Here is a 22,741-nt window from a genome sequence, read left to right as displayed (position 1 = left end):
AGAAAATCATTCATATGCGCACATCAATGTATACCCCTTGGCTATCACAATAAAAATCTTAAATGTTGCTAAGTAAAGTGAAGTAAAGTCGTGTAGCAGAATGGCACACTGGAGGCACCCACCAATCAGATTGGGCCTGCCAGTTACGTAATTGTGGCATGGGGGTCAAAGGGCAACATGCTGCTGAGCACATACACTCAGCGCTGCCTACATACAAATCTCCATGTGTGTTAATGGACCAGCTGCTGTGTGTCATCAACGTGTTCACACACACACACACACCTGTGTGTCATCAACGTGTTCACACACACACACACACACCTGTGTGTCATCAACGTGTTCACACACACACACACACACACACACACACAAGTCATCAGGATATACTGTGTGCACTTTCTTCATAAGGTAATGGTGCTCCAGAAGACATTTTGTTTTTCTGCTATGTTCCATCATTGTGTCAGACATCCTTTAAGCATCATCTACTTCCTGTGGACGCACTGATATCACGGTTGGGTGATCAAACATTAACGAGTGATGACTAACAAACCGACGTCACACTTGGCTTATCTAAAACACAGCGCACATCTTTATTGTATTTAAATACAAGACATACTTCTAAAGATAAACTTTCTGGTCATATCTTACAGTAGATGCATAGTTTGCAATGTAGCAAAATGTAAATATATATTTCTATATACAGTTTATATATGTATGGTTGTTACAACAAGAGGGACAGACATTAGCACAAGATGGGTGAAATAGATGCGGTCATTAAGAACAAAGGGGATAAATCCCCCATTCCAGTGGTCCAGGTTTTATCTCCATGACGACTCCCTGGATGTGAGGACTGCAAGACACATGGAAAAACAAATAAATGGAGTGATGGAGTGGTCCTATCAATACTTTTGGTTTGGGAAGAAGACAGCAAGAATACACGATAAAGCGAGAAAAAAACCCATACAAATGCAAAAAAAATGTACATTATGTTCATGCATTATGATCTCTCTGTTTGGCCCCATACCATGCATACATTCCCACACACAGCTTTAATGCCGCACAACAACCACCAGAAGAGGGAAGAAGGCACCCTTTTCTCCTTTGAGCTGTCCAGGCGATTGGTGGGTCATGACTCCTAACAGTGGTGGTGATGGTGGAGGGGGGAGGGCACTTGCCCTAATTCACTTCACTGGTGAGTGCTATTTGTGTTTCAGTGTTAATTCTACAGTCATTTCTAATACATTCAATAAAACTGCTGTGCTCATGTTGTGAATCAGATTGTGCTGGCTTTTTGATCAGTTGAGTCAAGGACCACCATCAGGACAGCTCAAATTGAAAATGCATTCAGCTTCGCAAGCTTAGGCAATCCATTCATTGTGTAAACAATGACAAACCCCACTAACAGGGCACAAAAGTGATGTCTTAAGAGACATCAGGCATGGCAGTACATTATGCTACACAGCACATATGTACAGCCATATGCTCTATTTGTTTGGCTGTGCCAATCCAACCAAAACAAAAAAATTGTAGACAAATATTTACTCACACATACACACTACTGTAATACTGTAGTTCACAGATTAGAGCTGGTCGATACACAAAACAATAATAACTGTTGTGTCTTTGTTTTTTTTTTGTACAACAAGGCTTTGATAATGAGATTATTGTCTACTCAGCACCGTACACTGGCTCCTTTCTATTGATGAGCAGCTGAGGAGACAGGCAAGTGATGCTAGTCTGGCACTCTTGGGGGGTGAATGGGACTCCCCGCGTCAAGTGAGCAAGATCAAAAATAAATAGATAAAAAAAAAACCTGCCCCGCAGCAGCAAGCAGAGGTCAGTGTCACTGTCCGCACTGCACCGTCTCAATGACTCTACGCTTTGTCTGCGACCACGACACCCCCCCAGAGTAAAGAGGAAATAATGACAACAACAAACACAGGAAGGAGAAAAGGCCGCCAGGCTCCCCACGGAGAGCCCAGCAGGTACAGTAAGTAAAGGCAGATTAGAGAGCACAAGGGCAAAAGTAAGGTAGAGGCAAAAGGGGCCGGGGGTATCAGGGGTATTCAATGAGTGAACCAGCAGGACTGAGAGGGTTGAGCACGAGGGCAATGATATCAGAAGCCTTATGGAAGCCAGTCCAGTTAGAGGAGACACCATGCGAGGGCAGAGCAGGGTCCCTTTCACCACCGGTCCCACCCCACCATGAGGCCAGGGTCTCCGCTAGACACGGGATGGCAGAGGCGCAGGGGGGGGGGGCAGGGTTGGGGGGGGGGGGGGGGGGGGGGTTGAGCAGGGGTAGGGGTTGGGGTAAGGGTGGAGCAGGGCGCAGGGCAGGGCAGGGCTGCGGGCAGCAGGCTATCACACATACACACCCTCAGGGTTGAGGCTGGACACCAGTGGGTTCTGCAGGTTGCGCGGGTGACCCAGGAAGTGCTTGGCCGTGGGACGAGGAGGGGACTCCATCGGAGGAGAGACAGGACCTGTGAGGAGGACACAAGGACAAACACAAACACACACACACACACACAGAGAGATGGGGTTTAGTCGGTCATTAAGGCACTGATTATCACAGGGGGTTCTCTGATTGGTTCACCTATCCAGGCAAACATTTTTCAAATCCAAACTTTCCCAGATTTCACATCTGTTTTTTGCCTTGTTTTTGCTAGAGTTTCTGATAGAGACAAAGCTTCTAAGATTGTTTCTATATCTCTACATTTGATTATGCATGTACAGTACATGTTAATGTTTGTGCTTATGAATATTAAGTGCATCTGAGTATCTCCTTCACTGTGTTTCACATGAGGACCTGGGCACAAGGGTTTAAATACTGATGAGTAGGTAAGTATATACGTGTGCATGTCTGTGTTTGCTCTCCTAGTATGATCCTATGGAACCTGTGTCAGGTGTACACCGGCTCAGAGGATGTGTTCATTTTTGTATGTTTCCTTACTTGTTATATTGTAAAATCTGCACATGATCATTAATATGCATATAACTGCACCCGCCTACACACCCGCCTTGCACACATATTTGTCCCTGTATGTGTGAGTTTATGTGCGTGCAGGCAGGCGTGTGTGTGCGTGCGTGTCTGTGTGTGTGCGTGTCTCTGTGTGTGTGTGTGTGTGGAGGCATGTGCGTTAGTGCGCGAGTAACATACTGCTCATGCCGTAGCGCTCCTTGAGCAGCTGGGCGAGCTCGATGTGCTGCTCCATCACCATGGGCTCGTTGAGGTCGGTCTGGGAGCTGGAGTGCACGGGCAACACGCCCGCCTGCTGGATGAACTGCTGCAGGTTACACTGCCTCAGCTCCTTATTCAGCTCCTCCAGCTCATCCTGACGCTCCTGCCGACGGTGGAGAGGGCGCAGGAGAGAGGAGGGGATGGGTGGGGTGGGGTGGGGTAGGTTGGGGAGGGGATGGGTGGGGAGGGGTAGGTTGGGGAGGGGATGGGTGGGGTGGGGTGGTAGTGAGGGTGCAGGAGAGAGAGGGGGTGGGGTGGGGTGGGGAGGGGTGAAGTAGAGACAAATGATCAGTTTTGGCCTAAGAGTCACCTTTCCCATTCCCAATGTATTTAATGTCTCCTCCCAGCAGTTGTGACATCCAAACTGATATGAGGCTGAAGACACTGAACATTTGGATTTTGTGCCATCTGTGCAAAGTTTTGTTGACAACAGCGTGCTGACTTGTGAATTAGTTACTCTCTTAAAGTTTTTTCAAAATGTGACATCCTAAGTGTACTGAGTAGCCTGCACTTGAAAGTACTCAAGTGCTCAAACACACAAAATACATTCAAAACAATGAAAAAAAGACTAATTTAAATCAATTATCTTATTATCTTCCTAAAATAATGCCATTGTTTTGGCAAAAATATGTATTTTCTGAAAAAACATTTCAGGAAGATGATGTCATCATACTTCTTCTGTATCTGGTAAAAGGTTGTATTTTAGGTTGTGATTGAGTTACTTGTCTTTGATCTTCAGCAAATGTAATACATCTGGTGTAAGCTCTTTCATCTTCTGGTGACAGACTTTGCTCCTAAGCATTCAAACATGAACATACAGTACAAATGCTGTTCTACCAGTGCTCCAAATGATTACTCACACAACTCTGTCAGGTTTTGTAGACTACAGAACGACATTCTTGACATATGCAAAATCTTGAACACCTCTAGAAACTGCCTGTAGAACTCCCTGCAGACATTCCATGACAATTCTTATGTATTTATAATTTTCATTTGTAAGTCTCTCTGGACAAAAGAGTCTGCTAAATCATATGACCATAACCATGGTGAGTTACAGTGTTAGACTGGATGAGTTACATTGTTACGGTAGTGTTAGACTGGAACACTTTCTGCATTTCTCCCTGACACTGCAAGTGCTGTACACTAGAGGGCACCCTTGAACACTAAACGACTCTAGGTAGCGAAGGACTGTGCCTTGAAGCTCAGTTTGTGTGTAATCCATCCTAATCGTTTGCAGGAATGTTTTCCCACCTGCAGGCATCACTTCATTAGAGAGAGAAGAACTCTAGATCAAAAGGTCCTACAAACCAGGAACAAGCCCAGGCTAACAATGTGCTGCCGAGCGCCAAAGAGTAAAGAAACGTTTTATCTCAAACATAAAAACAATTACAAAGCAATTTGTTCTGAACAAGAACTCAACCACCATACATTTGGAATCTGTTTAAATATGATATCACTGATAGGACCCATGCCCATCTAACAAACGTTGATTCTGTTTTGTTATAATCCATGTATTTATGAGTAATATTTGTTAAGATTGTTGCACTGCTTTTTTAACCAAATCATTCTATATAAGAAAACATGCACTTAACTGCTTTAACAAGCAATGGACCCATACAAGTGGACACCTAGTCCAATGCGACTGCTAGTCGTCCTTCACACGAAGTGGAGATATGCAAACTTATCACATTCTACCTGGCAGAGTTTAATGCCCTAAGCCACTGGACAAATAGTATGTAAAGGTCGCAGTAAAACTCTTCTGCAGGATCCCAATGAGTGATATGGGGAGACAAACGTATCCTGCTCAGGGATCTGTGAGGTGTCTCTTTACACCAACTGCCATGACAGGTGACTAACAGCACGGTTTTGTTACCAAAGGCCTTGTGTTACACCTAAAGGTCTCAATGTTCAGAACGCAGTCTTTCAGAGATCGGATATGAGTCATATCTACAGAAAGATCGAGCGGAGGAGCTTGGGATTGGCGTTCTTGCCGAGGCATGTTCCAACTTAGACCACACTTATGTCGTCGTGCAAGTCCAACAATGACCTTTGTGAAAATGTGTAAATGTGAGCCATGGGAAGGTGATTCATCTTTATTACAACTTTATTCTATGGCACCCACACATGTATTGGCCAACATATTGCAATTAACAAACTGTACAGTTTTACACACCCACACAAACGTCAGGACATGTCGACGCTGTGCACTGTGCATATTAGAATGCATATACTGTATACGTGTTCACTTTTAAAGACATATAAAATACTGGTAACAGAACTGACAGACACTGTTCGATTAAAATACATAAAACGATTTTGAAAATTGATGCTTTTGAGAGCAGCTTTTGGCTTCTTTTATTTTCTCCACAGCCGGTGACCCGGTCACCACACATAGTCCTTATTGTTTAGCGGGAGGGAGGGGTTTACATCCCCCTCTCCAGAGCCACGCCCATCCTCCTTACCTGCAGCAGCGACTCGGTCTTCCCCAGCGTGCTCTCCGTCTGGCTCAACTCCGCCTCCAGCTCCGTCCCTTGCCTCTGTCGGCTCTGGATCTCCGCCCTCATCACGGCCAGAGACTCCTCCGGCGAGGAGGAGGAGGAGGCGCTGGCGCTGGCGTTGGAGCTAGCGTTGGCGGCGGCCTGGCTCTCCTTCTGCAGCTCGCGCTCCAGGTAGTCGGCGCGCTCGTTGAAGTCCTGCAGCCGGCGGCCGCAGTCGTCCAGCTTGGCGTGCAGCTCGCCCAGCCGCCGCCGCATGTTGCGCTCGTGCTCCAGCTCCACGCGCAGCTCCTCCTCCCAGTAGTCCTCGTGCGCCAGCTCCGCCTGGTTGCGCCGCAGCGTCTCCTCCAGGCGCTCCAGCTCCCCCTGCAGGCCCGGAGGCTCCCCGCTGCCGGAGCCCGAGGGGGACGGACACGGCGACAGCGACGTCGATGTCGATGTCGACGGCGACGGCTGCTCCCAGGGCCGGCTCTCCCGCTCCAGGGCCTCCAGCTGGGCCTCCAGAGCCGCCAGCCGCTCCTGCTGCTGCAGAACGTGCCGGAAGACCTCCTCTTTGGGGGGTCCGGCGGGGGAGGGGGGCTGGGGCGTCGGTGAGGGCGTGTGGGAGACCGGGGAGGGGGACGCCCTCTGCTCTGGGGAGTCTCTCGCGGGCAGGGACTTGCGGGCCTGCTTGGGCTTGGCTCGGGGCGAGCTGGAAGGGCCCAGGTTGAAGGTGAGCGACTTCTTGGGCTCCCGGCGTTTCGGGAGGTCGCCGTCGCTGTTGGAGGACGACGACGGCGGCGGCTTGGGCAGCGTGAGGCTGCGGTCGGAGCCGAGGGAATCGCTGCTGCTGGGGCCGGTCCGACGCAGGAAGAACTGCACCTCGCTCCCGTGCTGACCCAGCTTGGCCAGGGACTCTAACGGCCGCTCGTTGGCCAGAAGCTGGCGTTCTGTGTCCCTCAGTTTCTGAACTAGCACATAACGACCGGTCTGACCTAAAGAGAAGAGCAGAGGGAGTACAGATCTTATTGCTCTGGGAGGATTACAAATGAAACTCCAAAATTGTTGACCCATTACTGTATGCAAATAGTTGACCATAGCTATTGTGAAGTAAAGTTCATTATTCAGGAAGAAATGTATTTAACCCATTACTGTATGCTAACAGTTGACCATATAACTATTGTGAAGTAAAGTTAATTATTGAAGAAGAAATGTATTTAACCCATTACTGTATGCTAACAGTTGACCATATAACTATTGTGAAGTAAAGTTAATTATTGAAAAAGAAATGTATTTAACCCATTACTTTTCAGGCAACTACAGTACATGCTAGCCCAGCTTCTTAACCACTACGCTGCCACCATTTGAGTAGAAAGGAAGGACACTGACCAATGGCCTGAGCGAGGGCGATGACTACATCCTGGCAGGACGTCTCCTGGGACAGGCCACACACCACGCGCACCACGCCGTCCACCCACACCTTCAGCTCCATCCTCTGGCCTCGGCTTCAGCTACGGCTCAGCACTGGTCAGCACTGCATGACACACACTCTGGTCTGGAGAGAGAGAGAGAGAGAGGAGAGAGAGAGAGAGAGAGAGAGAGAGAGAGAGAGGGAGAGAAGGTTTATAATGTTTATTTCTTTATTTTTTCAAATTAATATTTTTCCTGTGAACGCTTTGGCAATGCATCATATGATTTGTTGTGCCAATAAAGCATATTTGAATTGAGAGTGAGAGAGACTGACATAGAGAGAGAGAGATAGAGAGAGAGAGGGAGAGAGAGAGATAAAGACAGTGGTGTTGGTACGAAGGTACAGTGACACATACAGACAGATAAGCAGACACACAAATGTAAAACACTCAAGCCTAACCATGAATCTATTGTTGCACACACACACACACACACCTGATCTGACAAAGACATACACACATAGACAAAGACACAGACACAAACACAGTCTGACAAAAGAATTGCCATAATGGTGTGAGACAAAGTTATAGGGACAACATAATTGGTTTATTGTTGGTATGTCTGGTGTTAAGCCCTCCACCTTTTATACAGGAAACATTCAGCACATAACTGCATTCGTATTCATTCATTCATTCATTAAAACAATGACTCAGGGAATCCACACAGTCAGTGGGACAAAACAGATAAATATTCAACACTGTACACTACACACACACACACACACACACACACACACACATACCTTCCCCGGCCGCTATATTTGTGTACCAAACACCCCAGCTGGCCGATCATGCCTCAGCTGTGCCCATGAGCGCGTGGCGCTTGTGACTGGCATATGCGTCGTGACTGACTGGCTGGATGACTGGCAGACTGGCGTCTGCTCTGTTCCAGAGGGGGGCGGACATCTTAAGAGTTATCATTAGCGAGACGACGGGGAGAGGGAGAGGGAGAGAGAGCTACCTCACAGGTTCCTCCGGCGAGCCGGAGCCGCGCTCCAATTAAACACGCCGCTGCCTCCCTTCAAAGCCGTTAGGACAGATTAATGCCGAGGGGAGCAGACAGGCAGATCCAAGAGTGCGGATGAGATGATTTCCTACGCCTGAGCAGACGAGTGCGCGCACACACACACACACACACACACACACACACACACACACACACACACACACACATAGACACAGAGACACACTTGTCAGCAACCTGATGCGTTTCCTTCAGTCCCCAAAGCCACATGCTGTCCAAAGGTGTGAAACCTGTTCCTTTTGCATGACTGTGTGTGTGTGTGTGTGTGTGTGTGTGTGTGTGTGTGTGTGTGTGTGTGTGTGTGTGTGTGCGTGTGTGTATGTCTACATGTTTGTGTGTGTCCATTTTTGTGTGTGTCTGCGTATGTACAGTATGTATGTATGTCTGCTTGTGTGCCACTGTCAGACTGAGGTTGCTGTACTTGTGCCACGATGGATATACGAGGCAGAGGTTTCATGTTCTTTACAGCCATGTTTTATGAGCAGCCCATAAAAGCAACCCGCTCATAAACAAGGCCTCTGGTCATGTCATACAAACTAACACACCCACCCACACACACACACCCACACACACAAATAAGACTGGTGTTTTCCCATATTCAACAGTAATTGCTAAAGAATAGTCAGGTTCATGGGCATGTTCATGGTATAGCATCTTGTGAGGACAAGCTTTAGTGTTAAACTAATAAAGATTTTTGGCAGCACACACCATGTCATTGTTTTCCTCTTCTTTCAACAGGGAACATGAGGAAATGTCATTGCTCGCAGGCTCTGAGGGAGGTTGATGGCGCACACCCCTATGAAAACCGTGCCAATGTTGAAACAGTCACCACTCCCAGGTGTCAACGAGACTTCATCGAGTAACAGAATCAGTCTCACCTCTTCACCTGAGGCAGAGATCACCGCTCTCCTGACTAGCCCCCATATTACTAACCTAATATTTACCAGAGAAACACACAGGAACAGCGTATTGTATCTGACACTTGGACAACCTTGGGATAGTCAAAACAAGACGCTAGGATCGGTCGGTCAAACAACAGAAAGACTACGCCTAAAACCGCCAAATGTTCTACTTTCATTAGGACTATTTCAGGATGACGGGGGTGAACAAAAAAAAAGAATTTGAATATGAATTCCTCTCCTTGGGATTTCCACGGAGGCCTGCAGGGATAGCACAACCTGCCCGAAAACACTCAAAGAACGAACAACAAACAGGCTTTTCGAGTGTGAGTTTGTGCGTGTACTACTGTGTGGACTTAACCAACTCAATTATGTCCATTCTCACATCACAGGCATGATTAAGTGCCCCACTGGAGTGCTGCCATGATAGAAATCTCATTTTCCCTTTGAGCTCATAAACAAAATGCTCCTCTTCTTCCCCGTCTCTCTGTCCTGGTGCTTGGCCAAAGGTAGCACTGTGCTGGAGAGAGAGAGAGAGAGAGAGAGAGAGGGGGAGACAAGTTCTCTTTTGTCTGCCTGCTCTGTGTGTGTGTGTGTGTGTGTGTGTGTGCGTGTGTGTACGTGTGTGTGCGTGTGTGTGCGTGTGTGTGCGTGTGTGTGCGTGTGTGTGCGTGTGTGTGCGTGTGTGTGCGTGTGTGTTTGTGTGTGTGTGTGTGTTTACGGACACTAACAGGTACACGTCAGCCACACACACAGACACACACAAACCCAGACTATTAACACCTGGGCATGTCTCAGCAGCATGTGTGAGGTGGTCACCAATGGACACCTAGACAGGACTGGTCTGTGTGAGGCCTCAGCTACCTGCAGCACCAACCATCTGGCCACCGACTACAGCCTCCACTCTATGGAACACCTTTAGCTCAGACATCGGACACCGCACACAAGAAGGGAAATACAATACACACGCTCAGGCCAGGCACAGGCTCATGCACACACACACGCGCACCACATACGCACACGCACACGCACACGCACACACACACACACACACGCACACACACACGCACACACACACGCACACACACACGCACACACACACGCACACACACACGCACACACACACGCACACACACACGCAGACACACGCACACACACACACACACACACACACACACACACACACACACACTTGCCTGAGGATCAACAGTACACCATTATGCTGTAGCAGTATTGCTGTACTACCATGTGTGTAATTCACAAGCCAGTGTACCCACAGGGCATAAATACAGCGCCAATAAAACCAGGCACCACCCCCCTCCCCCCCCCCCCCCCCACACACACCCCTATCTTCACCCAAAGCAAGTGGAGGAGACGCGAGGATGTCTTGGAGATGACATACGGTGCGGTTGCCCATGGCAGCGGGAAGATCCTGCGGTTATGGACACGGACTAGGATCTGAGGAATCTCAGGGATGAGAAGCATTCCCTTTTCCTGTGAGCCTGCGGCTCTCCACACAAAACACACACACCCATATACACACACGCACACATACACACCTCCATGCTAGGCCCTGCCCAGCTAAAAAAAAAAGCCTCTAAAAGCTGTTAATAGTGATAATTTCCCCCTCCCTTCTCTCCCAGCTCCTGCTCCCAGAGGGCAGGGTGGAAGGCCTGGGGAGCAGCCTTCAGAAGGAGCCTGGAGTCACTCTCACTCAGAGCCCTGGCTGGGAGTGCTGAACATGGGATGCCACCACAAGCATCCCACCCACCTCAACCCTAACCCTTACCACACCCCACGTCACTCCCCACAGATCGATTCTTCACACCCATTAGTCATGCAGCCAGAGAGTCAGTTCCTCGACTTCTGACCATGCCAGGGACGCTCCGCTCACACAAGCCTGAGCACCTAAACACACACACACACACGCAGCTCCGTTCCTTCACAGCGCCTCTATGTCTACAACTACAGCCACATCCAAAGATCACACGTTGGAAGACTCAACTATTAAGAGTTGTGGAAGTTCAGCCGAAGTGGCAGCATGAGTCAAAGTTGAGTTGTTTGACGGCAGAGTGCTCCAGGACGTGCCCCAGCCTGGAGAATGATTGATAGGAACTCACAACTTCAAAGTACTAGTGTGCGTGTGTGTGTGTGTGTGTGTGTGTGTGTGAGACATCTTCTGCTCACCGAAGTAGAGCAAGAGGAATCACACGAGTACAGTCAATGGAGAAGCAGCACACACAAACACAGACACACAGACACACAGACACACACACAGACACACAGACACACAGACAGCCATAGAGAAGGCAGCACAACTATAAGAGTATAAGGTCATCAAACTGTGGAGAAGCAGCAGCAGAGTAATAGTTTGCATGTTTCTGTGTGTGTGTTTGCATGTTTCTCTGTGTATGTGTTTGCATGTTTCTGTGTGTGTGTGTGTGTGTGTGTGTGTGTGTGTGTGTGTTTGCATGTGCTATGTGCGTGTGCATGTGTATGTGAGTGCATACACATGTGAGTGTATGTGAGTGCATACACATGCAAGAGAGATGGTGCAATTTATACGAACATGTTTCAGATGTTGGAACAAAAAAGAACACAAACACACACACACACACACACACACACACACACACACACACACCATGAGTTCCATGCCCTCTTTGGGAGTCCAAGCCTATGGACTTCTTTATGAGGCAAATTGTAAAGACAGTGCACATCGCGAACACAGAAGACAAAGCCCTTGGGCATGAGAGGACAGTGACTTAATGAACAGCCAGAGTCCTTGTGTGCCTACCAACTGCACAGCCGTGGCAGTAACACCATGGCACCGGGGCCCATCTCCTGTGTGTGTGTGTGTGTGTGTGCCGAATTCTCTATACTGGCTACACAACACAGAGAGACGGAGACAAACATGTTCCAAACATGCACACCCCTCGTAAACCACACAGCGAGATGGCTCATTGTTTTCATTACTACATTTCTCTCTCTCTCTCTCTCTCTCTCTCTCTCTCTCTCTCTCTCAGTAATTAGGCTGAGAGGAATGGAGGCAGGAGAATGGTGCTTCCTGTGATTAAACGCCGGCTGATGTAGCCTGTGCTGCCGCTGCCACTGCCACTCCTGTTCTCGCTCCTTCCCCACACCCAGACCTTCTCTGACTGGGACAAGAGAAGACCATTAAGGCCCGAGATACCTCGCCCCACTCCCTTCCAAACCACCCCCAACCTTGCAGCGAACATCGCTAAAAAGGACAAGTGACATGGCTGCTGTTGTAGGTATACCAGCTTGGAGTCCCTGAAGTGTCACAGGGGACTCCAAAATAACTATAAAAAAAAAAAAGTCAGCTGCGCTACAAACTCTAAGCTATTTTTAGCGCGCGCTCAGACACGGCAAGTAACTCAGACTCATTTCTTTAACATTAAGCGCTCATAAAGGCGCCCATGAAAGCCAGCATTAATGAGAGCCATTGTGGGCCAGGGAGTGTTGGCAGAGAGACTAAAGGTCTGTGAATAATAATGGGTTGGAGGGACACAGGGGGCGGCACACAGCTCGTTATTAATATTAGCATGCCGTTGCCTGGTTTTGTCTTTAGAAGAAACACGCGCCACTGAATAATGCATTTCACAGCACATTAATTCAGCTTGTTTTCATATTTTTGCTGTTGCTGTTGTTGTTTGGGAAACAAAATATTTGTTCGCTGAACTACTTTTCTTTTTTTTTTTTTGCTTTTTGCTGAGACACTAATGAAGAAGTTGACTTGGTGCTGTGGGAGAGAGCCAGCCTGCATAGCGGCCTCGGGTCCCCAGCAACCTGCTCAGGGAGTCGTCCCCCTGGGGAGGGTAGAGATCTCAGAGGAGTTCTCACCCACACACACTTCACTCACCCTCTGGGTCAGAACAAGGATGCCTCTGCTATGGACACTGAGACACACACACACACACACACACACACACACACACACACACATACACAACTAACGATTATGTTCACAGTTGATGGATCTCCTGACTATTTCTGCAATTTATCAAATCGGTGTTTGATCGGAAAAAATCCTCACCAGAAAAAAAGCTCAATTGTCTAAATGTCTTTAAATTACTTGTTTTGTTCACTCACAGAATATATTTAGCTCTGTCATAGAACAGTAAATACAGCTGAATTTATTAAAGTTTAAGAAGCTACACAGTCACAGAATGATGTATTGGTGTATTTTCCTTAAAAAATAACATAGTCCGATTTTTCGACTATCAAATTCGTAGGAAAATCATTTTATAGTCGACAACTAATCGATTAATCATTGCAGCCCTAACACGCACACACACTATATGCACACGCACACACACGCGCACACACACACACACACACACACACACACACACACACACAGACACACACAGACACACACAGACACACACAGACACACACACACACACACACACACACACACACACACACACACACACACAGACACACACAGACACACACAGACACACACAGACACACACAGACACACACAGACACACACACACACACACACACACACACACACTAACAGGGCCAGTGTGCACTGATTGCAAGGGTAGCCATGGCAGGGCTGCTACAGTGTCCCTGAAGTAATTACTGCCTCTGCCACTGATTCAGCACATGTGTCACACACTCGCACACCTGCCATGGAGACGACGACACGGGCAAATACATCTCTCCGTGTGTGTGTGTGTGTGTGTGTGTGTGTGTGTGTGTGTGTGTGTGTGTGTGTGTCTTTTTCCCTGACACGTCCCTCCGGCTCTGCCAGGAATAGCCAACAGCCAAGAAGGCACTGGCCTGATTGAGCGACCACTGCGTCTCCATGTCACACTGGCTGTCCGACATCCAGTGCAAACACAAAACACATCCTGAAACTTCTGCTCATTAACATCGTTGACACAAACACACCCACCAAAACCAAACCAGGACTCCCAGAGAGGCCAGACAGAAAGGCACACACATACTGTAAAGCAGCCCAGGTGACTTAAGAGAAGACGGTCTGAAAGAGAAACTTTCCCTGTGCTTCCTGAGGGTGAAGTCAACTGTGCTCACATCACCCACTACTGTAATCTCGCTCGCCCGCTCGCTTTCTCATTCTGTTCGCAGCGGGAGAACGCTGCATGTTTGTCAGAAAGAATTCTGGGCCTTCTCTCCTGAGAGGAAATAGAATAAGAAAGACTTGTTTATTTTTACCATTTCAAAGGACACAGGGTTTATTTCAGCTAAATTTGCTTCCCACAGCAAAGAAAGGCTGACGCATCAGTTTCTATTAAAGGTATCTGTTTTTCATTCGCTGTTAGCACCTCGTTAACACGCTGCATATTAGGGTGCTAACCACTGTCTCGCTGTCTCAAAGAGATTTAGAGAAAGGGTGATACAGAGAGAAAGAGAGAGAGTGAGAGAGAGAGAGTGCGCGAGAGAGCGCGGAACATGTGGTCAGACTGCAGTGACAGCCCTGCTTCATTAGTTATTTAAGACGTTTTTCCATGTCTCTTGTTCTAAATTATTCACCAATGAGTATATGTGTGTGTGTGTGTGTGTGACGAACAAGCACTCATTTGTACACCACTGTGACAAATCCCAAAATGAGGGCTAATGAAAACCTATCAAAGCTATCCTTGAGAGAACACGGGTGAACATCTGAAAGGGTCATCTGATTTCGTCAACACCCAGCCGTCCACCCGCTGAGGAGAGTCACTGCATCCTATTGACTCCCCTCCATCCTTCAAAGTACTGTCAAACATGCTACAAAAGTTCTGATGTGTCCACTACTGATTTCAACGGAGGAGAAAGATTCAGGGGGTCGCACACAAACATAATGCAAGCATCTGGGAATGTACAACCATCATGAATTGCATAAAAATGCATCATACCATAACTTACAGTCTTACAATGAGACAGCAGAAATGCTCCTCATTCATTTATCACTGAGCATACCACACACTTGACTCGTTTTGCATTGAAAAATTGAGTGTGGTTAGAAGAACAGCGTCTTCATTCAATGTGTGGTTAAAGGCACAAAATCTTCCATCAGAGCACACACACACACACACACACACACACACACACACACACACACACACACACACACACACACACACACACACACACACACACACACACACACACACACACACACACACACACACACACACACACGCACACACACACACACACGCACACACACACCCACACGCACACACACACACACACGTGTCACAACAGCCCTGATTACAACAACTGTAGGCAAACTGGGAGGATGAAATAATCTGTCAAAATAAATTAAAAGAGCTACACAAAGAACAAAAAAATTCCATGGAGCTATGAAGACATCTGGATTCAATGACTCTATGCCTACGCCCAGCATGAGTTTGGGGTGTCAGTGTGCCTAATTAAATGTGACTCCAGGGCATCAGCCCCCACCCCACACACACACACCCCCAGAGTATTTATCCACAGAAGGAGCCACAGCAATGCCTCATACCTACCGAGAGGAGCGAGTGCGGGATACGGACCCACACGGGCTGTGGAATGCAGGAGGAATGCAGGGGCTTCCAATGACTCCTCTCAACCTCTGGATGGATACTATGCTTGTGTGTGTGCATGTGTGTGCGTGTTTGCTTGTGTGTGCCCGTGTGTGCCCGTGTGTGTGTGTGTGTGTGTGTGTGTGTGTTCCCCCTTGGAGACACACAAACAGGCACACACGGGCACACACAAACAAACACACACACACACACACACACACACACACACAAGCATAGTATCCATCCAGAGGTTGAGAGGAGTCATTGGAAGCCCCTGCATTCCTCCTACACACACACGTACACACACACACACACACACACACGTCCACATTCAAAACAACATTGTCCAGGAATGCAGGTTTGAAATTACGAAACGCGTCTCAGGGCGTGTTGAGGGCAGCCAGCGGAGTTGGGACACGAGCGTGCATTCCAAACCCAACCACCCCCTGCGGTCATTTTTATTCCACCGGTGGAATTTTCTAGGCCCTCGGTGATGGGAGAGTGTGACAACCAGGAAGACAGCGACAAAATGGCTCCGAGGTCTCGCCTGGGGAGTATTTATAGACAGCAGGGCCGGAGGGATGCTTGGGTGGTGTGTCTGTGTGTGTGTGTGTGTGTGTGTGTGTGTGTGTGTGTGTGTGTGTGGTTGGGGGTGCAGGGTGAAGATGACTGTTTAAGACACTTTCAGTCTGTCATTATGTACTCTTTCTCTCTGACTGATTACCCTTCACCACAAGTTTGGGGCAGGAGAAAGAGAGAGAAAGAGAAAGAGAGAGAGAGATAAGAGAGAGGAGAGAGAGAGAGAGAGAGAGAGAGAGAGGGGGGGGGTGTATACAGACAGAATAAAAGAGAGTGTCGTCTGCCTGAAGATTTACACACCGAGTCCCTGGCTCCAGGACTCACCTTACTGGAAAAGAGGGTCATATATCTCCCCCCACCCTCCCCAGGGTCCCAGCCTTGTCAGGGGGCCGGCGCTCGCCACGGTATGGATTCCTGACCGAGAACATTTGGGGGTGGGTGTCTGGGTGTGTGTGCATGTGTGGGGGTGAGTGGTCCTAGCTGGGTGTGGATTCCCGACAGAGAAGGGTGGTGGTTGAGGGGGATTTTAGGGTGGGGTGGGTGGGTGCTCTTATGAACCAGAGGGGTTTCAGGGGAGAAGGAACACCTCCATGATGACAGTTCTCACATAACCATTAACCTGTCACAGCACAGGAGACGGACTACCGTGAGAAACGAAAACAAACTTAAGAACAGGAGTGGCATTTAAACTGAAAGAGAGAGAAAAGAAAGGACCCTCTGAATAGCTTCAGCAGTCACTTAAAACAATGAAATAAAAAACAGTTAGTCCAAGTTTGTGTCAACGTGAGCTCTGGCCCTTAGAGACCAGTGGGGGATTAAGAGGGGAAACACTGGCCTTCTTTGGTACCAACTCCGAAGAAAGTCCATTCGAGGAAACCGGCCTGCACCTCTGAACAACAGCCGCGCTGACGTCAGTTCAGCCAGAAAGTCGCCACCAGCAGAACATAGAGAGTCAGACACTGGGGGAAAGGGGGCAAGAGGGGGTGGGGGTGGGGGGGGCTCTCAATCCTGGCTTCCCTAAGCCTCTGAGGTATGAGGCTGTAGCCCGCATTTGGAGGCGTTGAGAGGAAAGGAGAGGCGAGGCGAAACAATCTCATCTGCAGGGGACAGGGGCGGGAAGGCAGGCCTCTCCGTCAGACACGGGAGGTCGGCATCGGCTACAGGCTTGTCAAAACACCACACTGAGACAGTGTGTGGTGGTTGTAGATTACGGACTTTCGCAACAAAGCTCCGTCACCGTCACCACCACCACTGCCGCCACCCAGGCGGCTATGAGCGGAATGTACCTGGGGTTTTGCTCCTCTGCTCCTCCTGTGAAAGAGGGATGATGATGCGTTTGGATCACAGATAAGAGAGCCTCTTCTGAGAAGCACCTGGAACTCTTCTGTGTACGGTTCTCTAAAAACGGATGGATTCTTGCAAGTTGCAACACACACATGATAATCTATCTTCATCGCCACCATCACTCTAACCCCTTCCCAAATATCAGAACATCTGAAACAGGTTGGAGAATCCACTTTATCTACAGGACACTTCTGAGAAGTTCAGAACTCAAATCCCCAAAAAGTCCCCAAATCCAACCAGGCATGTTTTAACATTGAACGGCTGTATGGGGGTGGACGACAGCATCAGGTTAAGTGATGGCAGTCTGTTTGCTTTGCCATCACCCGTTAGTGAGGGAAAGGGGGGAAAAAAACACAATGGGTAGAATGGAAAGGACACAGCACACTGCATCACCCTGTCCAGGATTACAATCCCATGAGTGGGCAGGCAGTGAGCCCGACGCCCCTGCCAGTTCTCACGACTCAGGGTCACGGGGGTTAACTTATCTTTGCATGGCAGGCAGCTGGAGAAGCCTTCTCTCTCTCCCTCTCTCTGACACACACACACACACACACACACACACACAGCCGTGGGTAAACACAGACACACAGCTTTACGGGCAGCACAGAGTGTCAACCGATAAAACAAGTGTGAAATCTCATGTACAATGACAGCAGGTATTGAAAGAGGTGTCCAAACAAACACCTCTGTTGACAGGCATTGTTAGCACACACAGAGTGAGCAGGAGGAGAGGTACAGTACATCAGGGTGGTATTCCAAGTATATGGCTTAGTGACAAACCTGGGTAAGTTAACTCGGAGTGGTAAGTGGTAAACCTACAACAGGAGGCCAATGGCATTGTTTTGTCGGGAGTATAAAGCCGTAGCCTACAGCTTTTCTATCAGGTTTACCACTTACAGGGGAGCTACACAAGGGGCGTAACTGAAGCGTTTCGTTCACAACGCGTAAAATCTATTTTAGAAGACTGGTCTATTTTTTTTTCGAATGTACAAGTCACTCCCGCGTCTGGCATAGCTACTTCCATTGATTATAGTGATTATTAACTGCTGCATCCTGTGGTGTAGCTCCCCTGTTACTCTGAGAGTTAACTTACCCAGATTTGTCACTAAACCACCTACTTGGAATACCCCTCAGAGGGAGACCAGGAGAAAGAAAGATACAACAATCAGCCCGTGATAGGGAACATCCTCAGCTGAAGCCACACGGTGGGAAAAACGGGTCGGGAGTCTTCACACACAGAGACTCCCGTAGAAATCTGAGCAGCTATCACTGACCATTCCACTCAGTGTGTTTACACTCCAACTGCAGATTATGCAGGTGGGACTGTGTCATGGTCTCTTAACCGTGCAAAAACCAAAACATCACATCACCACGTTACATAACTCACTCTGAAGGTCTAACACCCCGAGCCCCCTCCTCAATATTGCTCGAGATAAAAGTCTCCAATTGCGCAAGTTTCTACTTACATAACCCAAATAAATATAAAATAAAAAGGTTGTGAACAGACTTCCTCTGTGTGTGTTGAGTGTCTGTGTATGTGTCTGACCTAGCGAGCGAGCTAGTGAGTGAGTGAGCGAGGGAATCTTTCAATGCAATGCTGTATTTCCATTTTGAAGAAGCACTGTCCTCCATCCTTGCCATGTCTGTCACACAGTGAACAGACAGAAGGGCTGCCTGCCTTTGTAGTTTGTCGGTTTGGCAGTCCGGAAGTCTGCCTACGAGTCTGCAAGTTTGTCCGCCTGTCTGTCCAGTCCATTTCTCATTTTGTTGCCTTGTTAAAAACAAAAGCGTAGTGACATAACAGCCCATGTGTTCAACTGTATTTCTAATAAATTACTTGTCTAGTCCGAACATCTGGCCTACCACCCGCCCTCTCTGCATGTGTGATGGCTTGAGTGCCAACCAGTCTGACAGCGTGTGTGTGCGTGTGCGTGCGTACGTGTGTGTGTGTGTGTGTGCCACTCTCCTGAATTGCCAGCCTTGTCTATTTGTATGTCTCACTAGTCCCGTCTTGCTTGTCCACTCATTTGCCTGACCGCTGCTCAGAATGCCAACAGAGTACTTACACATCAAACATGCCCGTCAGCTTGTCATCGCATGACAGGAGTGCTGTCCAGCCAAAACCCCCCTCTCAATCACCCGTCCACCCCTGCCAACCGGCCGGGGCCTATGTATGGGTAAACACACGGACCCGCAGCTTACGCCATCGACATGGTCCACGAGCGAGCAGCATGTACGTAAGCGAGTGTGTGGAACGTGACGCTGTTGAGTAGAGGGGATCGGGAGGGGGAGGTGCCGGGATGGCACGCTAACGAGGTGGACAGGAATGCGGCTCTGATAAGAGTCCGGGCCAGGCCAGCGCGGCCCCCCAACGGGGATGTTGATCTTACAGCTGCCCTGGCGGCCTCGGCTTATCATCATTTACATTACGGCATTACAGCCCTCATCAGGAGGCAGCCCAGCACAGGTCAGATCAGCACAGCCCAGCACAGGGAGGAAAAGGGCAGTGAGATGTGTACCCCCCTTCACCTCCACTCCCATGTGCGTGAAACAAAAAACATAAACCGCAAGTTTCAGGAGATAGATTAGAAGTTGGAGGGTGATTAATGCAGGCTGTTAACATGCTCTCTCTCTCTCTCTGTGTCTCTCTCTCTCTCTCACACACACACACACACACACACACACATACACATACACACACACACACACACCAAACTCCCTGTGTGACCATCCATTATCCTTGACACTATCTCTCCAGCTCACTCATCTTTCATCTTTCAAAGTGAGGTGAGGGAGATTAGGAAGTACAACTGTTCACAATTACAAGAACCAGGAACCACAACAATCCCCCCTCCCCCCCGAGGCATCACCGTTCCGGGCCACTGATGACTTTCAATGAACCATCCACTCCCCTCCTTTCTTGACCTGAGCTACGGCAATGGGGGTCAGCACAACCCTACCAGCGCTCTGACGGGCACCATTACACGGATAGTTACGCTCTCATCTTAGACATATAATAACGACAAATGTCGGGTAAACATTGATCTCGCTGCAGCCCCAGGCAAATTAATCTTTAATCCAGAGATAATAGAATAGCCTGGACTGTGAGAGACACACAGAAATAGACAGAGAGAGAGAGAGAGAGAGAGAGAGAGAGAGAGAGACAGAGAGAGAAAGAGTACAGAGGGCTTATCAGCAGCACTGCTCTCAGTAGAAGCTCACAGAGAGAGGCTCTGTGTGCCCCATTGGACTGAGTTTCACCCAAATAGGTTTCACTGTGGACATGGAGATCGGGATAGAGAGAGAGAGAGAGAGAGAGAGAGAGAGACAGACAGAGAGAGAGAGAGAAAGAGAGAGAAAGACAGAAAAAAAGAAAAAACAAAAGAAAAAGAAAAAGAAAAAAAGAAAGCAAACAGGGACTCCAACAGGTTGATTTAAAGCTACAGTGTCACATACACAGACAGACACACACACACACACAGAATTGACGAGACCGTGCTTACCTTGCGGGGAAACGGGTAGTGATCCACCTGGATGAGCAGCTGTAATCCAGCCTGTCCGGTTCCTGTGGGAGAGGGAGACAGGTGGAAGCAGGAGGGATCTGAACGAGCTCAGCCACACAGCCACACAGGCAGGCAAAGAATAGTTCCCGTCAGCGATCACAAACACTGGCTGTAGTTGAGGGTCCACAGAGCTGCTACCTGATCACTCTCCGACTCTCTCTCTCTCTTTCTCTCGCCGTCTTGTCTTGTCCTCTCTAGCTTTTTCTTTCCTTCCTCCCTTTCTTTCTTTCTGTCTTTCTTTCAGTCTTTCATTCTTTCTTCTTTTGCAGGCACTTTTTCCTCCCTCTAGAGTGCCGCGTGTCTGTGTCTGCCCGACACGTTTCTGTCAGCCGCAGGACTTAAGATCTGAGGAGCAGTTCAAATTTCTCAGTCCCCTCCCTTACTCACTCTCTCTCTCTCTCTCTCACTGTCTGTCTACCTCCCTCTCTCGTGCCTCTGTGTTCCCCCCCCCCCCCCACCTCCCGTCCCGCCCCCAACTCTGCTGACAAGGCAAGCCCCTCCTTCTCTTCAGGTAGGAGGAGTGTCTTCTTTCACTCTGCTGCTCTCTATTCTCTCTCTCTCTCTCTCTCTCTCTCTCTCTCTACCACAAACACACATATACAGAGTGTGCAAACACAGCCGGGATGTGTTGCACCGTGTGTTTGTAAGAGCACTCGTGTGCTTGTCCGTCTGTGTGAGTGTATGTGTGTGTGCACATGCAAGTGAACCATTAAATCTGCGTGTACTTGTGCACGTGTGCGTTCGGTCTCAGCTGCATCCTGTTATCATATACCTGAATCACATGCCCAGCTGACAGACAATGCAAATAGCGCTCAGGTGATTGTGCTCTTCCTGCTATGAGCTCATGCTCGCCTGAATCAGATGCCCACTCAACTCGCCCGGGGCTTATTTGCCTTGGAGATGGGCAGTTTAATCAGGCTCTCTCTCTGTGTGTGTGTGTGTGTGTGTGTGTGTGTGTGTGTGTGTGTGTGTGTGTGTGTGTTTGTGTATAAATGTGTGTTTGAATGTGGATATGTGTGTGTGTATGTACTGTATGTATGTATGTATGTGTATGTATGTATGCATGTGTGTGTGTGCGTGTGTGTGTGTGTGTGTGTGTGTGTGTGGCTGAGGGAGTGCCAGCAGACCAGACCAGACCAGACCAGACCAGACCAGCCAAAAAGACAATGTGACCTGTGGGCTTATATGGCAAAAGCACACATGAAAGGAGAGGAGAAGAGGAGACTTCAAACGCAGATGAGGACGTAGGGGTTGTGTGACTAAAGGGGAACAGGCGTTTGCACAGCAGCCCCACGGAGAGACAACAAGCTCACTCACGGACGCACGCTGCTGGGAGCAGAGAGACACTTCTGACGCGGAGGCAAGGCAGCACCGCAGAAACAGCATGAGCCACGGCCTGTTTCCCATTAACACCTTCTCCCTAACACACACACTGCATCACTCTCTCTTTCTTTCTTTCTTACTCTCTCTCTCACACACACACACACACACTGTGCATCTCTCTCAACAGACAATCTATTTCTCTCACCTCACCTCCCTAATTTCTCGCTTTCTCTCTCTCTCTCTCTCTCTGTCTCGATGTCACACTTTTTCTGTAAACCTT

At 48.6% G+C, this 22,741-nt stretch overlaps 1 protein-coding gene across 3 annotated transcripts in view; it reads right to left on the bottom strand.

Annotated features, from left to right (window-relative positions):
- Nucleotides 1-566: 566 nt before the first annotated feature.
- Nucleotides 567-22,741, bottom strand: part of rassf7a (Ras association domain family member 7a) — a 33,394-nt gene continuing 11,219 nt past the window's right edge. The window contains exons 1-7 of one of the 3 annotated variants that reach the window (XM_062547523.1): nt 21,079-21,525; nt 8,146-8,284; nt 7,105-7,270; nt 5,704-6,710; nt 3,161-3,344; nt 2,376-2,483; nt 567-850 (exon numbers count right to left, since the gene is read on the bottom strand). In XM_062547523.1, coding sequence (XP_062403507.1) covers nt 819-850; nt 2,376-2,483; nt 3,161-3,344; nt 5,704-6,710; nt 7,105-7,207 — 1,434 coding nt within the window. In that variant the 5' untranslated portion in view covers nt 7,208-7,270; nt 8,146-8,284; nt 21,079-21,525 and the 3' untranslated portion in view covers nt 567-818. Of the gene's footprint in view, nt 851-2,375; nt 2,484-3,160; nt 3,345-5,703; nt 6,711-7,104; nt 7,271-8,145; nt 8,285-21,078; nt 21,526-22,741 lie in introns of those variants that run through there. The other 2 variants (XM_062547524.1, XM_062547522.1) reach the window with 2 other exon arrangements.

Source organism: Sardina pilchardus, chromosome 10, assembly GCF_963854185.1.
Source record: "Sardina pilchardus chromosome 10, fSarPil1.1, whole genome shotgun sequence".
NCBI classification, from domain to species: domain Eukaryota; kingdom Metazoa; phylum Chordata; class Actinopteri; order Clupeiformes; family Clupeidae; genus Sardina; species Sardina pilchardus.
The sequence above is the reverse complement of the archived record's forward strand: the minus strand, read 5'-3'. Positions and strand labels throughout refer to the sequence as shown.